At 42.6% G+C, this 20,341-nt stretch overlaps 1 protein-coding gene across 1 annotated transcript in view; it reads left to right on the forward strand.

Moving 5' to 3' along the window:
• kcnh5b (potassium voltage-gated channel, subfamily H (eag-related), member 5b) overlaps positions 1-20,341 on the forward strand; it is a 156,784-nt gene that overhangs the window by 52,839 nt on the left and 83,604 nt on the right. The window contains exons 7-8 of the mRNA XM_078289483.1: positions 11,092-11,249; positions 12,472-12,743. Coding sequence (XP_078145609.1) covers positions 11,092-11,249; positions 12,472-12,743 — 430 coding nt within the window. The remainder of the gene's footprint in view (positions 1-11,091; positions 11,250-12,471; positions 12,744-20,341) is intronic.

Raw genomic sequence — 20,341 nt, forward strand, 5'->3', positions numbered from 1 at the left:
GGCTGTTTTATGTCTGGCTGGATGTTCCACTTTGGGATGCTTCTCAGGTGCGTTCTGGGTATTTTTCACAGTCATCTACACACCGTCAGATATTGAGAAGTTATATCAATACCGCCTTAAGTCCATTAAAGGTGATTTTCCACTTCATTGCCTGCTGAATTAATTAGATCTCAAGCTGAGTGAAAGGACTGATCTATAACCTGTAAGGTGCATAAACCTCCCTCTATACAACCAGTGATATCTGTGAATGTTGTATTTTGATATAAAAGTACAAGAAACTAAAACCAAACAGGGGAAACTGTGAGACAGATGACTGCCTTTATAATTAAGAATTTATTTAAACATTATTAAATGAATAAATAGAATGTGCTGAGAAAATAAAATGTCATTGCAGGGTTTCCTGTTTTTATGTAGCTGTGATCAGGGAGGAACCTCCATCATATTGGAGGTGGATGATATTATATAATTTCTATATTTAATTAAAGGCCAATAGGCTCTTGGGGAGGAGGAGAAAACAATGATACTTGCTGCCAGATATGTTTCATTGTGTTATAATCTCAGGGATGATAATTATAGACTTAATTAATTAATTAATTAACTAAATAAAGGATGCATTGCATATGAGTATTGTCCTATAATTAGGAATTCCTATATTTTTATTTTTAATTCATATATTTCCTATAATTCCTACATTAATCTATATTGTAGCTTATTTTATCCTGTACTTTTATAATTTGTTTTGACAACACTCAACACTACGATTCCTCCCAATAAAGGTTTTTCTGAATCTGAATCTGTATCTAAAGGCCAATATCGGCCCCATATATTGGCAAAGTGATATATCGGTCTAACCCGGCTCCCAGGTATGCTTTTGTGTGTGTGTGTGTGTGTGTGTGTGTGTTTCTGTGCCTCTTTATGTGTGTTAATGTGTCTAACTTTGCAGTGTTTTGTCCAGGCAGCTCGTAGCCGTGCGCCCCTGCTGTCGGGTGAATGCGCGGTCCAGATCGGACTGAAAGGCTTATCGTAGCGGTGCATTGTGGATTTTCCAGTCGGTGTCTGGACCGGCGCTGCGTGTCGGTTCAGGTGCCTCTCCTCCTCTGGCCTCTCTCTCCGCTGGTCGCTGATGGATTCGATGAGATCCCGCCGGGTGGAGCTTCTGTTAACGTTTCTCCACTCCCTGTTAAAAGCAGGCGGCGTTGAGCGGGGGGAGACGGGCTGAGAGGAAATCAATGGCACGCAAATTTATAGCCGCTAAAACAGGAACACAGTCGCTCTTCCCCTCTCTGCTAAATTGACGCCTTCGTTGCAGTTTCCCCCGTATCGGAGGGATGGAAGAATGGATGGATGCTGACTGAGGACAGAGTGTGGGCGGCGTGAGGTGCAATGCGAACAAAATATAATAGAGATTATTATAGGCTCGATGCAGACTGAATCCTCACGTTGCTGTCTCCGCTGGCTGAAGCAGGCGGGAAGTTGTTCTGTTTTTTGTATGTTTTCAAGACACATAACACCAAGCCAGAGATACTTCCCACACGAGTAGATACATGTGCTCTCTCTCTCTTTGTATTGCTAAACTTGTGAGGACCTTAATCGACTACATTCATTCCCTAACCCCTAACCCTCTCCACTACATGCCTAACCTTAACTTTTTCACTTACCTAAACCTCATCCTAATGCTAATCCTAACCCTAAACCCAAGTCCTAACCCTAAACTCGCCTCTTAAAGCAGTGCAGACTGACAAAATGACCTCACTTTGGAGGATTTTCCTCATCTTTCCATGCTTGTGAGGACATTTCGCTGTTTCGCTGATGTGAAAACCTCCAACCATGGCGATTTTAATCTTTCAAAGACCCCATGAAACGCCATTTTTACTAGGATGTTGGGGCGGGACATAACACAGTGAGGGATCATTCAAAAGTGTAAACCAATGGGAGATCAAGTCAGTGAGAGAAGGCAGTTTGATTTGATGGGAGGGGCGGGACTTAAAAAATATGTGATGGTTTTATTGGTTAGAAATGTATATTTATGCCTACTGGTGCAGCATGAGGTCACCGTTAAAGATACTGTGTTTTCCAGGAACTAAAAGTAAAGGGAGTTCAATTCATGTTGACTTTAACCTCAGTTGAAGGTTTCCGTGCTTTTCTACGTGTTAAGAAATTTCTTTCACCCTTGACCTTTCAAAACGCATTGGAAAAAACTGGTGAAATGCATGGTGGTCAAGCTGAAAACAAGGTTGTTTTTCCTCAGTTCCTGAAAAGCTGACATTCTGAAGATATGAGGTTTTCACTGGACAGCGACAATTTGTTTCTCATAAGTATAGAAGTACAAGAACACACATGCACACACACACACACACACACACACACACACACACACCAAGTCACACTACAACTCAGCAGCAACAGCAGCAGTGGTCAGGCTGAGGCTGTAAACAAAAAAAAAAACATGATGTAACATTTTCACAAGGAGTTGTGCTGATGCTCCCGGAGGTCACAGCAGTGGCAGTGGTGGTGTGAGGAGGGAGGAAGTGTGTGTGTGTGTGTGTGTGTTGGGGGAGGGGGGGGGGGTGCAGGCAGGGAGGAACCCCCCGCGGGTTGGGGAAGCCACCTGCTGTCACGGCGGTCCCTGGAAGGCCGTTGGGAGCGCACAGCTTGTGTCTGCAGGCGGCGCGGCGGCTCAGCGAGGCCTAATCCAGCCTGACCTTTCTGCGTGGCGTGCATGTTGCCACCGCCACGGCCAGGCAAGCTGACAGAGCCGGGAGGAAGCTCAGCACGACGCGGTCGGGGGTCGGGCTCGGCATTAACACTCCTGCCTGTTAGCATGGAGAGATGGAGGGATGGAAGGAAGGGATGGAGGGAAGGAGGAAGGGAGGAATGGATGGGCGGAGCTGCTGTGAATGAAAGCGTCGGCTAGATGATTTAAATGTAAAAATACTGTGATGAGGGATTGGTGGATGGAGGGATGATCGGGTAGAAAGACAGAGGAATGGAGGAATGAGGGATGGAGGGAACGATGGAGAGATGGAGGAATGAAAAGATGGAGTTGCTACAGATAAGAGCGTCAGCTAGATGATCTAAATGTAAAAATAATATAATGGAGGGATTGGTGGATGGAAGGATGATTGGGTAGAAAGACAGAGGAATGGAGGAAGGAGAGATAGAGGGATGGAAGGATGGATAGAGAGATGGAGGAACGGCAGGGCGGAGTTGCTGTGGATGAGAGCGTCGGCTAAATGACTAAAATGTAAAAAATTATAATGAAGGGATTGGTGGATAGAGGGATGAATGGGTAGAAAGACAGAGGGATGAGCGGGTGAATGATTGAGGGAAAATGTGGAGGAACGGGAAGATGGAGGGAAAATTTGGAGGGATGAAGCAATGAGAGAGAGAGATGGAGCGATGAATGGATAGATGGATGGATGAAAACGTGGAGCGATGGAGGGATTGAGGGAAAATGTGGATGGATGGGGGTAGAGGGATGGAGACAGAAAGATGGAGAGATGGAGAGAAAGAAAGAAAGGAACAAATGACAGTCTGCCCCTGAGGAGAAGCAGGTTACCTTGTAAACATTTTTTTCTCTGCTGCTCATTTGGCACAAGATCGTACAGTTTGCTGCTAATTTTCAAATGTTTCAATTGCATAATTTCCCTAAACCCCACAGATAATTTATGTTTTATGTCTTTCATTTGACAAAGGAAGAAAAATATTGTGGAAAATGATATGAAACTGATTGCTATGAACTGCATTATGTGGTAAACACTCATATTCAGTTTATTGGCTTTTATCACCCTGGTTCTAATGGAAGAAGGATTAGCTCCTGAGTCCAAAGAGCATCTTTCTTTTTTAGCTTTTACTGCTGTTTGAGGCTCCTGCTGGTGTGAAGTGACTGTTGAAAACCCAGTAGCAGCACGGTGCTCTTTTGCTAAAAGTTGAAATATTTCTAACTTCTAACACTCGACAGCCTGAGCGCTGAAAACATGCTAAGCTCCGAGCGCCGTCAGGAACACGCAACAGTGCGTCGTCCCCTTTTGAAAATAATGAGAGAAAGAAGCCCGAGCTCCCCGATGGACGCGCGATCTTAGCCTGTACGGCGTCTCACTTCACAAGGTGCTGTTTTGATAAACAGGTGCTTATGAGCCATGATTTAACATGCGTTGCGTGCTCTTGACTCATGCTCTTTTCATCTGTGTTGCTCTCTGTCCTGTGGCTAGTTAATTTAGAGGCATTTACATATGAGCTGGGAGCTGTCCGGGTCCCAGGGGAAGCCTTTGAAGCTGCGGCTGGAGAGAGAGAGAGAGAGAGAGAGAGAGGCTGGGGGGATTTGGCTGGGGTTGTGTGGCATGAGAGAGAAGAAAATGAGAGCCTGGAGCAGGAGTTTGGGCTGAGACGAGGATTAGAGACGGACGGGGGGTAAAGCTGTAAATCAAGACCACCGTAGTCAAGTCCAAGTCAAGATGGAGACCAGAGCAAGTCGAGTCCTATTCAAGTCCCAGAACAAAACAGGCAATTAACAGTGTCTTTCCAAATGTAAAAAAATAAAGCTCACAGAGTTTCTTAACGATGAGCAGAGATCTATCTATCTGCAAATCTGCTCTGAGCTGTAAAACATCCAATGAGTCAATGTATAGAAATTGACGGATCAGTGCATAGAAGTTTGAGGACCATTGCATACACACCTTTCCACTGGTGAAATTGCTTAAATTGTCAATTAAGTTGCCCATTTTTTATACTCTAACATAGGCCGCCCCGTATGCGCAAATGAACAACAACAAATGACGTCACATTTGCGAGAGAGTAAATCATGGAAGCTGGTGAAAGTGAAAGTGAAAGTGAAAGTGCGCTCCAAGCGTAAGTTTTAAGGAATATTTGCAGTGGAGGTCGGATGAGGCCTCGTTTGCTGATAAAGATAACTTCCATGCTGTTGCTGTCCTCCAGCACAGAGTGTCAGACAGTGATCTGCTGTGGAGTGTGAAGTAAAAACCACATGAACTCCGATCTGACCGGTCACACTCAGGTTACTCCCACAGCGTATCAGATATGAATCGGATCTAGGAGCACATACCAACGTGCCCCAAATCTGATTTAAAAAAGATCAGATTCCAGGTGTTTTTTGGTGTTCACACTGCTCTGAAAATATCAGATCTGTGTCACATGTAGGCAAAAAAAATCAGATTTGGGCCACTCTCACCTGTAGTGTGAACGTATCCAGAGAAGGGCTGAGGACTGTTGCTGGGGTTTGGGGAAGAGTGGAGGGAGACCTGGCAGCTTGAGTGAAGGGATTTGGTCTAGGACTGATTCTGGGGACTAAGATTAAGGTGAGGGTGAGGATTGGATTGAAGGGTAAAGCATGTGGCTTGGGACCTATTGTGTTTGTGCTGTATCTTTGTCTTGTAACTGGTTTTCTTTTCATGTAAACCCTAACTGCAAAGCCAAATTTCCATTATGGGACAATAAAATTTGAATTGAACTGAAAGAAGGTGGAGAAACTCTGTGTTGGAGAGATGGGTCGTTGTCAGGGCAGAGGCAGACGTGAGGGCCGGAGCGCCGGAGGGCCGGGAGACCGGAGCTAATGGCTGGCACCAGGACTGCTGCTGTGAGGAACTGGGTCTGAAACTGGGACCGGAGTCAGGATGTGGAGGGATGGGGCTGCAGCTGAGTGTGGAGCTCTTACATGGGCTTAGACAGGAGAGAGAGGCTTAAACTGAGGATGGAGCTGGGGCTGAAGGCTGGAGTGGGGGGTGGACAACACTGGGGAAGACTAAAGAGGCCCTATTATAGGAATTCAACTTTCTTCTATTTAAAAGATGTTTAATGTAGACTTTGTTAAATTTTAATTTTGTTTGAGTGGTTAAATAAAAATCCACCCTTTTTTACAAGCAGTTTTGGACTAACTCCAGTCAGTGCATAACTGGTCTTGATTGGCTTCCCTCACTAAACAACTGCTAAAATCCTTCCAATTAGAAAAGTTTTCAACATTTAAACTGACACCTGCCCAGAAAGCCTCCACTCAGCAGGTGTGTCTCTTTTGAATCAGAGGAGCTGGTATCACTGTTGCCATTTTGGTGTCTTTATCACAACATTTAGTGACTTTTCAGACCCTCTGGCACCTTTATTTCTCAAAAGCGACTAGCAACAACTGTAGCTACTTTATGGGACCAAGGGGAAAAACGTTAATGTGTTGACTCCCAAAGCATTTGGCGATAAATTGGTACGACTGACGCTGATGTGGATATGTGCGCTACTTGCTTGTTTAATCCAAAGAGGTCTGACGATCACAGCTTGTCCCATACACAGCATAGCAGGGGAGCGGGGGGCTGTAGCAAATACGTTCATATTTGCTTAACATATGACATCATCTGGTGACTTCTACCTATGTTTTGAGCAGCCAATAACTTCTTTCCTTGGAAGAGAGTTGGTAACACTGACTGCTAATGTGACTGTGTGGAATAAATATCCTTTTAACCAAACTGCATGCATTTGCAAAACATCATGAATACTATTATTTGTATCCTGAGAAAAATCATGAAAACTGAATACTATGGGACCTTTAAAAGAGCAGGTGAGGTCAGGACTCATGACTAATGCTGTTACTGTGGCTAAGTCAGGGTGGAAAGAGGAACAAGGGCCCGAATGAAGCGGTGTGCAGCTGAGGATGGAGCGACGGGGGCTGAGAATGAACGTCGGGACGGGGGTGAAGCCCGGACTGAGGCTGGGGGTGCAGAGAGCAGGGAGGACTCAGCAGTCTCTCTCCTTTTTTTACGTAACACCGCAGCCTACATCATTAGATAACCATGCTGGCTTTCATCCGCTTTTATCTCTCCGTGCTTCAAAATGAGGAACGGCGCTGTTTTCGTAATTGAGACCAACTTTGGTAAACATTTAGCCTCTTGTTTGAGCAGTGCTGAACCCTCCTCGGCTTCAGCGTTGGTTGTGTTTAAACCGGAGAGTGCAGAGCGCGCCATCGCCGCGGGCCGCCGGCTCCCGCTCGCTCTATAGAGAAGGATCGCTTTTGTTTGTTTTGAGCCTCACTCTCATCCGGTTGTGTTTGTGCGTCCTCTGTTTGGGAAAGTTGTGGTGTGGCAGAGAACAAAGAGCCAGAACATGTGCTAGTTATATCAGAGGAGGAGAGGAAATAAATGCATTGAAAAAGCTGCCAGGTATTATGGAGTGTGTGTGTGTGTGTGTGTGTGGGTATATGCTTTTGACTGGCTGTGTGAATCACTGGTTAGTTTGTCTTTATCTGTGTGTGTGTGTTTGTTTGCATGTGAAAGCGGAGTCACTGTTATCATACGATAAACAACCTGTCGTCATATTTTTAGGAATATTTTTTTTGCTTGTATGACAAAGAAACAGAAAGAAGAAAAAGAAAAATGCTCTCTTTGTTGACATTTTTCTATGAGTTTTTCAATTTATTAACATGAATTTCAAAATCTGTTAAGGGCTTGAGAGCAGCTTTATCGAGTCTTGAACTGACTTTGTGGGCCATTTGTATTTATTCCTATTTTTTATTTATTTATTCTTTTTTATTCAACTTTATTTTATTGAATTGTGGTACTTTTACATCACTGTCTCTTTGGGTTTTATTAAAGCACTTTGTAAACATTGTTTTTTGAAAAGTGCTGCACAAATAAATTTTAGATTATTCATATTTATGATAATATACGCTTGTAGCAGAGTTTGTACTGAATAAGAGGAACTCAGCATTAAGGGGGTTACAATAGTTTTTAAGTGTTAAAAAAGTGCCAGTTTCAAAGTATAGCGATATCACAAAAATGAGCTTCGACCCCAGAGAGTTCATGTTTGCGTGTGTGTACTGTATATACATGTGACGTGTGTGTGTGTGTGCATATGTTCGTGTGTGTTTAGTTGTAAATGTGTGTATGCCCCCTGCAAACACGTTTCTGCTTTTAGATGGAGCTTCTTCTTTCGGACACCTCAGCATTGACGTGTCGTGAGGCGAACATGTACAGTATGGCTAGTGAAAGAACTATAGCGCTCTTTATTGTTCGGTCCCATTCATACGCACTGACACGAAAAATATGGCGTGTTGTTGATGCTCCAGGCTTATTTACTCATAAAGTTTTTCCATTGCACAAGTACCGCATTGTTCCCATACTGGAGCTGCTATGGCACAATATCAGTACTGTGCCAGCTGTGGTATAGTGTGAGTATTGTGCTGTACCCGTACTAGAGTACTAGATAAAAAGCCAAGGCATTACCTTCACTGTAACATTCTACAGAAATATAACTTGTTGAATTAAAATTGTTCATGATCTTGCACCTCTTCCCTGATCCGGAGGTCTGACTCTCCCTGAAGACAACGTTAAGGAGACTAGAGCTTCAGTGAGAGGTGACTGGGTGCCACAGTTCAGGAAGTCAGCCTTTGGTCAATCAGCTTTTTCTCTCAAAAGCAGCTGGAAAATTGTCTGGAAAACTCCACACCTTCCAACACCAGAGAGTCCGAAAGCTTTACTGCTTTTAAATCAGAGTTGAAGCTGTGGCTCAAGTCAAATGATTGCCTTGTATGGCTGATTTTATCTGATATACTATTTCATGGGTCTTGGCAATGGATATTTCACTACTGTTGGCTTTTTTATGTGTAAGGTTTTGTACTTTGTTGTATAGTAACACTGCTCTTTTATTGATTGCACCCCTGCCCAGAGACTACAGATGCAAATTAGCTGACAGCTAACTTTGGGCAATTTTAATTGTGCATGGTCCATGCAAAAATAAACAATAAAAGTAAAGTAAGGTCACCCTTTGGTTTTCTGTTTGGTCCCAACAGCACCCTTTGGTTTTCTGTTTGGTTCCAACAGCACCCTTTGGTCCCAACAGCACCCTTTGGTTTTCTGTTTGGTTCCAACAGCACCCTTTGGTTCCAACAGCACCCTTTGGTTTTCTGTGTGGTTCCAACAGTACCCTTTGGTTTTCTGTTTGGTTCCAACAGCACCCTTTGGTTTTCTGTTTGGTCCCAACAGCACCCTTTGGTTTTCTGTTTGGTTCCAACAGCACCCTTTGGTTCCAACAGCACCTTTTGGTTTTCTGTTTGGTTCCAACAGCACCCTTTGGTTTTCTGTTTGGTTCCAACAGCACCCTTTGGTTCCAACAGCACCTTTTGGTTTTCTGTTTGGTTCCAACAGCACCCTTTGGTTTTCTGTTTGGTTCCAACAGCACCCTTTGGTTCCAACAGCACCTTTTGGTTTTCTGTTTGGTTCCAACAGCACCTTTTGGTTTTCTGTTTGGTTCCAACAGCACCCTTTGTTCCCAACAGTACCCTTTGGTTTTCTGTTTGGTCCCAACAGCACCCTTTGGTTTTCTGTTAGAATACTGGGCAGGTTTGGTCCTGACTGCACCCTTTAAAAGCGACCAGTACCAAGTAAATTCAGGTGCTTTACCAGCACACCTGTTGTGTACTCACACCAAACTACTGATACTGAACCAACATGATGTAAATAACATGCCATTGGTGCCAGTATGGATGCAGCAAGACACACCTGTGCATTAGAGAAAAACAGTTACTGTATATCATTCTGTTGTTTCCTCAGGCTTTTCACCTCTGCTTTGGTTTTCACTTTCTGGTCAAGTTGCAAAGTCAAATATCACTATATCTTATAAATTGATGATTTACCTGTCTGTTTGAGGTTAGGCTGAGGCATGGGGTTGTGGTTTGTGTTGGTTCATGATCAGTTCTTGGATGAAGTCTTCCTTTGCAGCTTGGCCAGAAAATACCAATTGTTTAACTCTGTTTTTCCAAAGACCTTTTCTGGTTTCCCTAGAGCAGCTCGGCATACAGTTTAGCTGCATGATATGGACAAAATGTCATGTTGAGATTATTTTGATGGATATCGCAGTGTGACTTGGAATATAACAGCGTGGAGTCTAGTTTCTTTCTTAAATGTGCACCGTTTAACTGAGGCATCCAACGTATTTGAAAAGATTCATGCCTGTTCTTAGAAAATGCTCGCTGACACGAAAGCAAAGCACACTCTGGGTTACTGTCAAAGATATTAACACCTCTGCTTACTGAATAGTTCTGTTTTTGAAGTATTGACTCAGGTAGCATTTTGTTTTTCCCAGAAATGGATAAATGAAAGTATTCATTGGTGGGCAAGATGGAAGGTAGCACACCGTTGTTTGTATGTATTTCTTTAGTTCTTTATTTATTCATTCTTCTCCCCAAAACTTTGGACTTGCATATTCTCTCTCTCTCTCTCTCTCTCTCTCTCTCTCTCTCTCTCTCTTTCTCTCTCTCTCTCTCTCTCAATTCAATCAAAGGGCTTTATCGGCATGAAGTACAGTTCAGTATATATTGCCAAAGCTTTGTAATCAATAACAATAAGGATGATAAAAAGGTCTAATAAAATCAGAAGAAACAATTCGTTTTGATAATACTTAATACTCTCTCTTTCACTCTACTCCTCTCTCCCTCCCTACCTCCTTCTCTCCCTCTGTCTCCCCTCTCTCTCTTTACCTCCACCTACCCCTCTCCCTTTCCCTCCCTATCGTCCCGTCAATTCTCTCTCTTCCTCTCCTCCGTCTCATCTCTCTCTCATTCACCCCCTCTCCCGTCCTCTCCCTCTCTCTCTCTCTCTCCTTCCTTCTTCCACCCTTTCCTTCCCTCCTTCTCCCTCCCTCTGTCTCTCTCTTCTCTCCTTTCCCCTCCCTACCTCTCCACCTCATTCCTCCCACCTCCCCCCTTCCTTCTCCCTTTACCTCTCTCCCCTCTCTCTTCCTCCTTCTGCCTCTCTCCTCCCTCCCCCTCTCTCTCTCTCACCCCTCTCCCTTCCCCTCTCTCTTTCCCTTTCCTTCCATCCTCATTCTCCCCCTCTCTCTCTCTTGGCTTCCTCCCTCTCCTCCCTCTCTTCTGCCCCCGCCTCCCTCCCTCCACCTTCCTCCTCCTCTCTCTCCCTCCTTCCTGCCTCCATCTCCCTCTGCCTCCCTCGCCGTTTCCCTCCCTACCTCTCCACCTCCTTCCTTCACATCCCTCCTGCTTCCTTCCCCCTCCCTCCTTCTCCCTTTACCTCCCGTCTTCTCCCTCTCTCTCCCTCCCACTCCCTCCTCCTCTCTCTTTCTTTTCCACCCCCCCTCCAGGGCATCAGCAGTCTGTTCAGCTCTCTGAAGGTGGTTCGTCTGCTGCGTTTGGGCCGGGTCGCCAGGAAACTGGACCACTACCTGGAGTACGGCGCCGCGGTTCTGGTCCTGCTGGTCTGCGTGTTCGGCCTGGTGGCCCACTGGCTCGCCTGCATCTGGTACAACCGGCTTCTGGACTACAAAAAAAACAAGCCATTTAATCTCGTGTTGAGTCTTAAATAACTGTTTTTCTTAAAAAAAAGTGTAAAAATCTGACAACAGCATGAGACCATTCCATGTGTTTCCAACGCAAATCTACTTGTTTCAATAATTTTCTTGAATCGAGTGAAATTTTCTTGAAACTGGCAGAGTGGTTTTTCTTATTCTGCCTTGTTTTCCAGATATTGTCACTTGTTTCTAGTAAATTCGTGAAACTTCATTGCAACCAAGTACAATGACCTCACCGCCATTGGCAGATTTCTTCACTTGTAATGATAATATGAATAGACTCAACATGAGATCAAATGGCTTGCTAAGATGGACATTTTCTGCTGTGTGACTGAAAACACTGTGTAGTGCCATTCACAGATCCCTGATGGCTGATGGGAATTTACCAATTTTTTCCTCCTAATTGGTTATGTATGCTAACCATCGCCTCTGCACTCCCATCTAATATCTAGTACTTTATGAAGCATCTGCTGCTGAATGACTTTCTACTGGATTTGTTCAATTTGTTCCAAGTCATATAACATGATAACATGATGGGTGAACTGCTCATATTTGGTGAGGATTATTGTCGTTTTCCCCTCCCTCTCCTATAGTCTATAGCACACAAGAGGAACACATTTCACAGTTTCATTCCTCTTCACCCCCTCAAATCACCAAATACACAGCAACACTAAACAGCACGGCAAACTTTTTCAAATGTGTTACAGCTGCATTTGATACTGTTTCACCTTTCCAATCAATTTAACCTGCCGATCGGTAGGTGCATCACTACAAACGCATGTTATGCGGTCAAGCTTTCTTCAAACCCACAGAAATTTATTCTAAATTGTAGTCAAGATCCCAAAGTTTCCAAAGATACTACATATGTCATGCTGAATAACAAAGAAATGTGTATAAAATGATGCACAAGACATCTAGATTTTTTCCATTTCATGTAATGGTGCAGTCACAAAAAACATATTGGTTTGAATATTTCACTCAGTATCAGTAGCTGTAGCTTCAATTAAGTGTTGGAACAGAATATGGATGTGACATTGTTGTACAGAAAATGTTTTTTTTCTAAGACGGTACTTAAGGGGAAATGTAAGGGGAAAATAAGGGTGCAAAGGGTTAAAGCGGCACACATGACCTGCGCTCCTGTCTTTACCGAAACCTGTCTTTGACCTCCACCAGGTACAGCATCGGAGACTACGAGGTCATCGACGAGGCCACCAACACCATCAAGATGGACAGCTGGCTCTACCAGCTGGCCATCAGCATCGGCTCGCCCTACCGCTACAACGCCAGTGGCTCTGGCCAATGGGAGGGCGGCCCGGGGAAGGACTCCCTGTACATCACCTCGCTCTACTTCACCATGACCAGCCTGACCACCATCGGCTTCGGCAACATCGCCCCCACCACGGACGGAGAGAAGATCTTCTCTGTGGCCATGATGATGGTGGGATGTAAGTAGAATATTATCTCTCTCTACGCCGCGCTGTCCTTTGCTTTAATTACGCTGCGTCTTCCGTCTGTGGTGGCCATTTTGTGGCGGCCATTTGGCATCCCTTCTTCAAGTTTTGATCCATTTTGGAGTGCAACATGACGCAAGTGAACAATTCATCAGCTGCACTGCAAACACTGACAAACTTGTTAAGGTATTTCATCTTGTATCTAGACTTATCAAGCTTATTTTAGGATTTTCTTGTGTGAAATCCAGATAATTTTACCAGTTTCAACAAATTTTGAAATTTTTTTTCAGGATAATGTAACTTGTTTCAGGACATTTACTTGGTAAAAGTAAATGTTTAAGTAAATTGTCTTGGAGAAAGTTTATTGTTTCCAGATTTTCTTCATTGTTTTATGATGATTTCTTGGAAGCAGTCATATTGGCATGAATCAATATCAAGTGAAATTTACTGAAACAAGATTATCTGCCAGTGCAGTGAGATAATTTGACTGAAAATATCATGAAATAAGCTGATCGGTCTGGAAACAAGTTAAAATCACTGGACAGCTTGTCATTTTTCACAGTTTGTTTCCCATTCAGCAGTTATCACTCCGTTGCCTTACACTTGACTTTGTTATATTTTAATAGAAAACTCAGGGAAGCTACTCTTGGAATTGGAAACACAAGTTGCAGTGATTTGCATATCGTATTGATCTGGAATGCAAAGTGAACTGCTGTGTGGAAGCTGCAGCGTTTGGTGAAACTTTCTTATATTCAGTGTGTAGTAGCCGACTGTTCACAGGCCCCTTCTGGTGAATGGACATTTACCCATTCTTTATAACTGTTCCCAGTCACAGTTAGACACGCTAACCATCACTACCGCTCTCCTCCTGCTGTCTAATATCCACTCCTGCATGAAGACTTCCTACACAGTAAAAACACATTATTGTTTCCCTTTAAAATCCAGAAAATATGACCGCTTAAAGTAGTCCGACCATATAAATATCCCTAGTGCAAATCTTAAGTTCAGTTCAGAAATCTCTCATTTATTCTTTATTGAAATACCTCAGCGGAGCTAAATTACTTGCAGACTTAAGCTGAAACAACAGTTTTTTTTTTCTCTTTTTCAATCCAGTGTACAGATAGCAGCGGCTGCACACAGATCTGCATGGCGGGGGAACACAGTAGTGATGATGAAGGGAGCAGATAGCTGTGATAACGGAAGGGAGCAACGTGACACGCATGATTAATAACCAACAAATACTCCCTGTGGTTAATCTGAGGTATCATCTGAACAAACAAGAGAGCGATAAGGTATTAATGGATAACAGAGAGAGAGGAAGCAGGGATCTGGTGTAAAGTGTAGTTTATAGATGTAGAAGACACTTGTGTATTGCTCGTATGGCAGAAAACGTCTTTCTTTTAAAGGAAAACTCCACTCTAAAACACTTAATCACTGCTAAAAAAACACAGCTATTGCCGATGTATCTTTCATTCCTGGCTCCATTTAGTAGTTTGGTGTATTTTTCTTCTTCACCTCCAGATATTTCCAGCAGCTACAGCGGAGTTTGATATGAGAAAATGTTTCGGGATGTAAAACATCAGCGGTAAACGTCAGGTTTTGGTGTCAGTCCCTCAGAATCAAAGAGCGAGGGCTTCTTTCTAGAGCCGCCATTTTGCACCAAGAGACGTTCAACAATCATACAGGGAGAAATCCATCGTAGAAGAGGAGAGAGACCAGTTTCTCTTAGATTCTCAGGTTGAACTAGGCTTATTAAGACTGTCTGTTACTTAAAGATTACAACAGACTTATTTTGAGGAAGGAAAGTTATCCACCTTCCTCCTGGCTAATCTTGAGTTAAGAACTTTGTTGTTATGGCAACGAGTCGGCCTAACTGTCAGAATGGGAAGTTTAAATGCTGAAGCTGTTTCATAAAAGACGGCAAATCTTTGTTTTTTGGAAAGACCTGAAGAAGAGAGAGAGTCTTTAGAGACAGAAACAACACATTAGAGACCTACAACAATCAAGAAGTAGTAGTAGTATAGTGTCTATAGCAAGTTTAACTTAAGGGGTATCATTTGCTTTTTCAGCAATTTTATATAATTACCTGGTGTCTATAAAATACATCTGTGAAGTTTTTTTCAGTAAAAATCGTTTAGTTATAGCTTTAGCTATTCACTTCCCAGTGTTTGTTTCCCACCTACAAGAAAACAGATCGTTTTACATAAGCAGCTTCTTATGCTAATGAGCTACTGCTCTGATTGGCTGGCCATTCTGGAAGGCCCGCCCTCCTCTTAGCGCTGATTGGTCAATTTCAGACAGTCCAGTGTCTACATAGAAACTGGAGCAAAATCTGACTGGCTTGTACAAGGGGGCGTGTCTTATAGTTGGTGACTGTGGGGAAACGGCATAGTGACATGATTCCATTTTTTTACTGTGATTACTTCACACCTCCAAGTACCAAAATCACCAGAAATACTAAGAATTGCCACATCCTAGGATACCCCTTAAGGTCAGATTTAAGTCTAAGACTGGGTCTATCTTTATGCAACTGGCCCTAATGCAGCAGCAAGACAGGATGGGGTTTGAGTGTCAAAAGGCATTCTGGGAAACGTAGGAAAACACAAACTTTAGTAGAAGTAGACGAGGCAGGTTGAGGGAGAGTGGGTTCACCAAAAAAGTAAAATTCCAGCACTTCATCACAAAATAACTGCTGGAAAGTGTTGAACATCACAGATTGAGGAGGTCGAACGGTGTAACAGGATCTGAGGAGGGATGATTTTGTTTTGCTGCTCTTTTCCACCGCTGCCCCGCTTCACATTCACACAGCTACACACACACACACACACACACACACACACACACACACACACACACACACTGGGGAGCTGCCCAGTACAGACACAATGTTTTATTGTTGGCTACTTTCTGCTGCTGCTCTTCTTGTGTTTCTGTACTATTTGTAGATCTGTGTGTGTGAGTCTCCTCTGTGACTCTGGGCCTGCCGCACGAAGGCATGGAGACAGTTATTTCTTCTGGGATGGTGCGGTAGGCAGGCAGGCCACGAGGAAGTCAGAGTCAGAGGTCGTGTGTGTGTGTTTGATGGCATGTCTTATGGGCTTTTACACAGGAGCGAGCAGAAACCTTGTGGATGTGTATGGGAGTCTCTCTTCTGCATGTCTGCTGCATTAAGGGTCTTGTATGTTTTGTGTTTTTCTTTCTGGTCGTGTGAGCCGAGGGAATACAAATCAGAAGGCTTTGTGTGTTTTCTTGCTGCATGGAGGAATCGTCTTTCATTATTTTTTTCTCTTGGTGTGTATAGGATATGGTAAATAAAAGGCAGAATGTGCATTGTGTACCTACAGATGGACTCGGCGGATCAGTATGCAGCGCTCGTCTGCGACTCTGGGCCCGCTGCGTGAAGCATCTTCTGTGATTGTTTCTTTTTTTTTTGGTTTTGTGTGTGTGTCTATGTGACAGTGAAGGATATGGTAATATTGGAAAACAGAAGTCCTGTGTGTATATGTTGGAATACAGTATGCATACAGTAGATCGCTGTGAGTGCTTCCTCTGCGACTTTGGGCTCAACGCATGAAATATCCTGGATGGTTTTTCTTTCCCTCTGTGTAATAGTGGAGGATATGGTAATGGAAAACAGAAAACTTGTATCTGCTGGTATGTGTGGCCTTGTAGATCTGTCTAATCTTCATGCGGCAACTCTTGACCTTCTGCATAAAGATTATAGATTTGTTTTTTCTCTGTCTGATGCTATTCGTTATGGCAAAATGGCAAAGGAAAACAGGTTGTGTGTTGGTGTTTGTAAAGATGCGGTCGGACCTTGTAGATCTGTTTGTGTGTCCACTCGTCACTCTGGGCTCGCTGCATGAATATACGATCGAACAGTGGTGGAAATACCATAATGGAAAAACACTTCATTAAAAGTAAAAGTTCTGCATTCAAAAGTTTACTTCAGTAAAAGTATAGAAGTATTAGCAGTAAAATGTACTTAAGTATCAAAAGTAAAAGTCCTCATTCTTTCAGAGAGTTAAATGATTGAAGCATTAACCTGCAAGAAGTATTTTAATGTCGGTCTAACTGCTCCATATACTGTTGGGGAGTTTAAACTCTAACAATGCAACATATTTTATGAGCTTATCGTATGTTTTGCATGTAAAACCTTATTCTGTAAAGTAACTCGTAACTCCAGCGTTGCATTTTTTACAAGATTTCCCTCTGAAATGTAGAGGAGGAAAAGTAGAAAGTCTCACAAAATGGGAAAAAATGGAAATACTAGTGCCAAGTAAAGTGCCAGTAACTTACTTAAGTACAGTACTTGAGTAGATGTACTTAGTTACTTTCCACCTCTTCGATCAATTATTTATTTGTCTGTCTGATGGTATTGGTTCTGATTATGGACTCAGAAGTCTTGTGTTAGATATTTTAGGACATGAAGCTCTTGTAGTTCTGTAGACTCTGCAGTTCTTGGCCCGCTGCATGAAGTATCTTGATTTTTGTCTGATTGTTTCTCTCTGAGTGATAACACAGGATGCTAGGATATTTTTGATATTAAGTTGAAAAAGAAGTCTGTGGAAATCCCTACTCTCTGTTTTGAAACTCATGTCCACGTTTGAACAATGTGTACTCTGTTTTAAATCTTTTCCCCACAGATTAACAACCCGTACTCTCAGTTGTAAAACCTGCTTAGACAGTTTTGCAATCTGTTTTGGAACTCAGATTCTTTATTTTGCACTTTTATTTTGAAGGCCGAGCATCTTATCCTCTCTATCTCAGGCTGGGTCGATGGAGCTTGTGTAACAATGTCTGTTTCCTGGAGGAAAAGTTACTTTCAGGGCTTGAATTATTAAACCGAATGCACAGTTTGCAAAATTTCCACATCGACTTTTTTGTGCCCCCCGGCGGCTCTGCAGGACATACAAATAACAAACAGGAGTCTTGTGTGTATCTCTTGGTATTAAGGTTAGACTGATATATAGTACAGATATTGGCCTTTAATTCAACTTGGGAAATTGGCCGGTCATGTCATCTACCGTCGATTTGCTGAAGGTTCCTCCATGATCAGAGCTAAATAACAACAAACCTGCAATGAAATTAGATTCTTTTTGCATATTTCTTTTTAAAGGCAGTAATGTATCCCAGAGCTTCTCTACCATTGAATAGGTGTGGTGGGTTTTTAGTGTCCCATGATGCTCTAAATGCTGTTTCAGAGGCTTTTCCACCTTGATGAGAAGAAAATTCTGGTGGGAAACACTAGAATCTTGTCATTTTTGGCCCGGAAACAGTCAAATTCAAAGCTATTGAATATCGCCACACAGTATCAACTGTTGCCAGCTTTAATCCAAATATATTGGTATCAGCATCGCTTTCAAACACCCGTATCGGTTGAACCCTAATTGGTATGCATGTACAGTACGTACAATAGAACCCAGAGGCCTTGGAGATGTGAGCGTCTCCTCTGCGTGACTCTGGGCCCGCGGCTTCAAGTATCTTAAAGATTGTTTCTCATCTTTTGATGGTATATATGATATGGGAATAGAAGATTGCAGTCTTGTATCTGATGTGTTATGGGTATAAACCAAGGAGCCGAGGTCTTGTGGGTTTCTGTTTCTGTGATCGACTGTCTTGACCCCCAGAGGGAAACTCCTTTGTCACACAGCAGCTTCTGAAGCACATCATCCAACAAAAAGCAGAACGAATGTCAGCCAATGGGAATACTTTGCATGTGTTATTAAAAAAAAAAAAAAAAGAGTTATGCAGATTAGGCAGCAACAGTGAACGTGCATAGATGAATGTGTGTGTGTGTGTAAGTGTCACATACTTTAATAGCTGCAGGCACAAAGAATTTTCTGAATCCTTTCACTGAGCAATTACAGCACTTACACTTGACGTTTTTTCCTGAACAGCCAGTGTTTTTTTTGACCACCAAAAGGAAAATTAAGCAATCTATCACCTTTATTGACCGCTATCAGCGATCAGTAAGAATTGGAACAGCATTCACAGAACTAATCTTCTCATATACAAGCTCTCCCTGTCCCCCTGAGCTACGGTGGCCTGTAATTGACACAAACAAAGAAGTCACATTAAGATAGCAGAAATGTGGAGTGAGGAGGTAATACAGCATATCACCCTGCTAAATACTGGAAGAATAATCACTGTGATAATATTGCTTTGTCATTTGCTTTTTCTGGCTTGAGAGCGAAGCTTTTCAGCTTTCCTAACTGAAATGTCGTGTGACGAGCGATTATTATTATTAGCGATTGAGTTTTCGTTTCGTTTCCAGTATGTGAGCTTTGCCAGCCGCTGGCCAATGCTGTGTGGGCAAGAATTTTTATTTATTTATTTATTTATTTAGTGCAAATAGGTAACAACACAAACAAAGTGGTCAAAGACAAAAACAAACAATAACGGATACAAACCAATGATGACAAGACAGTGTGTTGGGGGTGTGAAAGGTAAATATGGGGGTTGGGCAGAGGGCGACATGAACTTGTTCTGCGGGGATTCAAGATTTGGGTGATATGATGAATTTCAAATTAATGGCCAAGTAATCATTGAATGATTGATTGATTGATTCACATGTGACGTTTCGAGCTACTGCTACTACGTGGGATGTTTAATTAAAAGAAGTAAAGGGAGCTACAGTGTGGGGACCTTCCTCTTTCTTTCTTGTAGGGAGGGAAATTAAAGTAAGAGTAAACTTTGCTCGGGACCCGCTTGAACCTCCTCGAGGCCCCAGGTTGGTCTCTGGACCCCTGTTTGGGAAACACTGATGTAAGAAGCCAGGGAAAACCTTGACCTAACGGAAATACAAAGTAGTCTGTTTTATAATCTGAGCACTTTTCACCAAAAATGACTTTAAGAGAGTTTTTTTCCGTAAAATTTCTTAGATTTTTTTTTCATTTGGTCAGAGATATAAGTTCTCAAGATCAAGGAAAATGCAAATACTGAAAGAACATTTTAATATTAACCATGTAGAATGGATGGGGAAAAAATGTTGACTTTTATTAAAGGCAAAAAAACAGTACTGTCCTGTACTGCTACTCTATCTACTACTGTATCCTCAGAACTGATACAACACTACAAATTAAAGGAAAAGAGCGTTTGAAAGATAACAAATTAAAAGAGAAATTCAGTGGATTAAGTTTCTGAAGTCGTGTGACCTGACTGTAGTCTCATTCCTAGAAGCTTCATGCCTGCAGCCCAAAGCTGCTGTTCATTATTCAACACATTTTGTTTGCTTGAACAACCACAAGGAGCGCTTGATTTATCTCATCATGCAAATAAGTTGCACTCCTGTGAGCCTATTGAAAGGGATAAATTCACGTGTTATTTCATGATCTCAGGCTGTTCATTTAACGTGTGTGAGGATGAGCAATTCACAGACTAAACTGTTCCAAATCATGGGAATAGCGTGTTGTTTTTCAGGAATGAAGAAAACAATGATTATTTTTGCATTAATGCCGATGTATTTTTGAAATTATACAGTAGGTATCAATGGCTCATGGGTCATGAAATCTGTTTCACAGTATATTTACACTTTGAGGAAAAATCCAACCTCAGATACTCTTATGCTGTTAAATATTATCAGATCATGA

This window comes from Centroberyx gerrardi, chromosome 17 (genome assembly GCF_048128805.1).
Source record: "Centroberyx gerrardi isolate f3 chromosome 17, fCenGer3.hap1.cur.20231027, whole genome shotgun sequence".
NCBI lineage: Eukaryota > Metazoa > Chordata > Actinopteri > Beryciformes > Berycidae > Centroberyx > Centroberyx gerrardi.